General features: G+C 34.2%; 1 protein-coding gene across 1 annotated transcript; it reads left to right on the top strand.

Moving 5' to 3' along the window:
• The first annotated feature begins 2,431 nt into the window (after positions 1 to 2,431).
• On the top strand, positions 2,432 to 4,274 carry LOC115988084 (putative UDP-rhamnose:rhamnosyltransferase 1). The gene has a single exon (XM_031111724.1). It carries the CDS (start codon positions 2,552 to 2,554, stop codon positions 3,971 to 3,973), a length of 1,422 nt encoding a protein of 473 aa, XP_030967584.1. The 5' UTR covers positions 2,432 to 2,551; the 3' UTR covers positions 3,974 to 4,274.
• The last annotated feature ends 311 nt before the right edge of the window (positions 4,275 to 4,585 follow it).

Genomic DNA, 4,585 nt, shown 5'->3' with positions numbered 1-4,585 from the left:
AAATGAGTTTTTCACCTTAATAATAATAATGTATGCTTTATTTGTAAATTTTAATTAACTTAATTGATAAAATCTTTTATAAACTATTTTATATGAGATGGGTTCAAGTTATACTTGATGTAACTCTACAATAGTTACACATTTTTTAAACCGTAAATTCTAAGACAAAAGCATATTCTCAACTTTCTTGGGCATGGAGCCCATTGTGCTGGACTTTCAATTGTTAAAGAAGCCATTGATCAGGGATTGTGTGATGACCAAGTCTGCATATTCAAATAAGGGTCTGGTTAATGTGTGTCCTAAGGACACATATTAAATTTTTTGTTTTTAGAAATATTTTTTTAGGAATTGAAAAAATTGTCATTACTTTTTTAATTTTTAAGAAATTTTTTTTTAAAAATAAAAATTAATGTGTGTCCTAAAAGCACACATTAATAAAATCCTTCAAACAAAACCCTTGTATTATTGCTCTCTTGATTTATCAAAATTAACAAATACTTTTGCTGGGAATCTTTCTCAACATACCCATTATAACTTTTGAATGTCACATCGCTAAATCCACTTGAGAGCAAGGACACTGAGGATTTTTCACCAAATTTATATTGAACGACATCATCAACTGCAAAAAAATCAAACCTTTATCATTCACAATGACCTAGGGCTACATCACTAATAGCTCCAATGCTAGGCTTAAATTACAGAAAATCCTGCAACAATGCAATGGTCAGAACTCCAGCTAAGCACCACCAGTGTGACGTCTATGGCATTGCTGATTAACATTCTCCACAAATTTCTAACGACAACGAGGCAGGTTGATAGTATAAACAAGGATTGTGTTCATAAAAAATAAAGGATATTATTAATGTATGTCTTAAAGGTACATATTAATTTTGATTTTTGAAATTTTTATTTTTGAGAATTGAAAAAATAATGATAATTTTTTCAATTACCAAAAAAATATTTTCAAAAATAAAAAATTTATTGTATAACTTAAGGACACACATTAACCGAATCCAAAAATAAAAGCCAACTCACCCCAAAGTATACTTTCTTCTAAACAACTTCTTCACGCCAATGATTGGACATGTTTCATGGTTTTTTGAAAGTATTTACAAGAACACGAGTATGTAGAAGCCATTTGGCTTAACCTTGCATGTTTAGACCCCTAAAGGCTAATCAAGTAAAAAACTGCTCAGGCATGAATCTGCTGGCTACTAAATTTTGAACCTAGCTTGATCTCAGTTGTACAGCAGGCAAGCCTGGACGAAGAATTAATTGGCTGAGTCTAGACAACCATCTCAATCCAGTGCATATTTTCAGGCCCAAACGTTGAGAATATGATTTTGCGTAAGGTTAAGGATGAATGAATTAGGAGAGAGAAAGAAAGTTAAAAAGAAAATAATATAATATTCTTTAAAATTAATTAGATTAGTTAATATGAAAAGCGATTAATTTTAAAAATAACATTGATTATAATGATTTTTTTAACTAGTAGATATTTTAAAAATTTTTTATTTAAAAAATATATAATTATTTTAGAATTATATCAAGTGTAATTTAACCCTACTTCATTATATATATATATATATATATATATATATATATGTGTGTGTGTTTTGGTGGAAAAGGGTGATTAAAAGTGCTCCACTAGCCCATCAGACATTAATTTCATGTGGGTAGGGTCAAGGATCTATAAAATTAATTAATTGCACCCAACTGCTACTATACTTCTTCACCTCCTAACCTTTCATGGGGGTTGGGTCAACGACAGATGAAATTATTAAATGTACACTGACGCACTAATATGCTTTGTTATCTTGTCGCATAAAAAGTAGATTTACAGTGTCCCCCCTACCTACCTAGCTCGTCCTTTAGTTTGGTTTTTTTTTATTGGATTTTTAGTGTCCATTTGGATTCAAATGAATCCAGCGTCTACGTTTTTTATTTTTTTTTTACAGCAGCATATTATGACCAATTTAACTGTGAACAGTACTTAAATGTACTGTTTACGGATTCACATATTTCACTTTTAAAAGAGTAGAAAAAAAAAAAAAAAAAACTCCTTTTAAAAGTTTTAAAAAGAAAATGGTAGGATCTCAAAATATTTATTTAATAATTTATTTTGTTCATAAAAATTTGTATATACAGAATAAAATCGGAGGATAATCACTGTAAATATATACTAGAGTTTGGTACTGTTGCTGTTTAACATTTTGTAAGGCTATTAGAATATATAGAAAAAATCTTGTAAGTGAAAATAATTTATATAGCTACTATTAATCTTTTGGTGTGAACGGTAAGTGAAAATTTTTATTTTGAAAAGAGAAAAGAAAATCAAATTATCAATTAAAAAGAAAACCTTAACAAACAAATACAATATAATAAATATGTAGTTTATTGTAGGATTTTTTTCCTTTAAAATATCACATAATATTCATTAGAATGGGTCACAACAGTCATAGACCGTTCAAGGATCTGTAAGTCCACACATAAACGTTTATGTGTGAATTCCTGAATATCCCATAGATCGTTCCTGGAAAGAAAAAAAAAAATGGCTAGGGATCATCTCCACGTAGTGATGCTTCCGGGCTCTACCTTTGGCCACCTCATACCCTTCTTCCAGCTCTCCGTGGCATTAGCTAAAGCTGGAATTCATGTTTCCTTTGTATCAACCCCAAGAAATATCCAAAGACTCCCTAAACTTCCTCCAAATTTAGCAACTCTCATAAATATGGTGGAGTTTCCATTACCTTCACTAGGCAATGACTTGTTGCCTGAAGGAGCTGAGGCCACTATAGACGTTCCAGTAGAGAAAGCTGACTACATAAAGGCTGCATATGATCGCCTCCAATACCCTATCAGCCAGTTCATCGCTGAGCAATTACCGGACTGGATTATAATCGATTTTTCTGGTCATTGGGCGGTTGAAATTGCCCAGAATTATAACATCGGCCTCGTGTACTTCTCTGTCTTCTCTGCTGCTACTGCTATTTTCTTTGGGCATCCACCAGACTATTATTTTGTTGGTGAACACCAAAAGAAAGCTTGGCCATCACCGGAGAGTATGACAAAACCGCCGAAGTGGGTTAGTTTTCCGTCCTCTGTAGCATACCGAGGTTATGAGGCTATTGGATTACATGCGGGGGTATATGCAGAGAATGCTTCAGGGATCAGTGATGCTGCGAGATTTACAGCGGTTCTCCGTGCATGTAAAGCATTGGCTATTCGTAGTTGTAGGGAGTTTGAAGGTGAATACTTGAGTTTACATGAGAAATTGATGGGGAAGCCAGTGATTCCCGTAGGTTTACTCCCTCGGGAAAGACATGGAGTGATAGGCAATGATAGCTCATGGAAGATGATCTTTGAATGGCTCGATAAACAAGAACCCAAGTCAGTTTTGTTTGTAGGGTTTGGCAGTGAGTGTCAGCTGAGCAAAGAACACGTTTACGAGATTGCTTATGGGCTACAGCTTTCTCAAGTGCCATTTTTTTGGACATTGAGAAAACCTTTCTGGGCTATTGATGATGCTGACTCTTTGCCATTGGGTTTTATCGACACTACATCTGGCAAAGGAATGGTGTGTATGAGCTGGGTACCGCAAATGGAAATTCTGGCGCACCCATCAATTGGGGGATCATTGTTTCACTCTGGGTGGGGGTCTGCAATTGAGATGTTACAATTTGGTCACTGTCTTGTTGTGTTGCCATTAATCTATGACCAGCCTTTGAATGCAAGGCTTTTGGTGGATAAGGGTGTGGCTGTAGAAGTAGAGAGAGGAGAGGACGGATCGTTTAGCAGGGATGGCATAGCCAAGGCTGTGAAGCTGGCCATGGTGTTAGAAGAAGGAGATAAATTAAGAACTCGTGCAAGAGAGGCTGCTGCAATATTTGGAGACGAGAATCTGCATCAGATGTGCTACATTGGTCACTTTGTTGAGTATTTAAAACATGGCATGGAGGAGGTTGCTTGTTAATTTGGAGAAACCAAATAAACTTTCTAGATTTGGTAAAATATTATCCGTATAAGAAAGAGTAATCACAACTGTGATGTTAATAAAGAGGTTGCATTTCTAATTGATAAACGTGACCTCGGCAGTTTCCAATGTTTCCCTGCCTTTGCTATTTGTGATGCAGTGATTTCGAATTTTCCATTTGTATAATGTTGTCTTACTGTAGCTATAGTCGTGGCTGCTGGTTATGATTGTCATAGTGCTAAGAGTATATTGGTGTTTTGTGATGCACGCAAAAGGTATGAATTTTTAATTTTCAATTTCATCACTAGTACAAATTTCTCTACTCCACTGGGTTAAGCATGAACTTCACTGTCGCTACCGATGGAATATATATACATATATATATATATATATATGTATATATATTTGTATATTACCACTTTAACCTCCATTATTATGTTTATGGATGTGTTTTACAGCATTTTTGAAGGTTGAAATGTGAAATAACACTATGTTTGGTTACTAGGGAAAGGGAAAAGGGAAAGAAAAAGAAAGAAAAAGAGGAATGGAAAGGAAAGAGAAAAGAAAATATTTCCCTTTGATATATTAGGATATAGGAAAGAAAGGATAGGA

Source organism: Quercus lobata, chromosome 4, assembly GCF_001633185.2.
Source record: "Quercus lobata isolate SW786 chromosome 4, ValleyOak3.0 Primary Assembly, whole genome shotgun sequence".
Taxonomy (NCBI): domain Eukaryota; kingdom Viridiplantae; phylum Streptophyta; class Magnoliopsida; order Fagales; family Fagaceae; genus Quercus; species Quercus lobata.
This window is presented reverse-complemented; position numbering and strand designations above follow the sequence as displayed.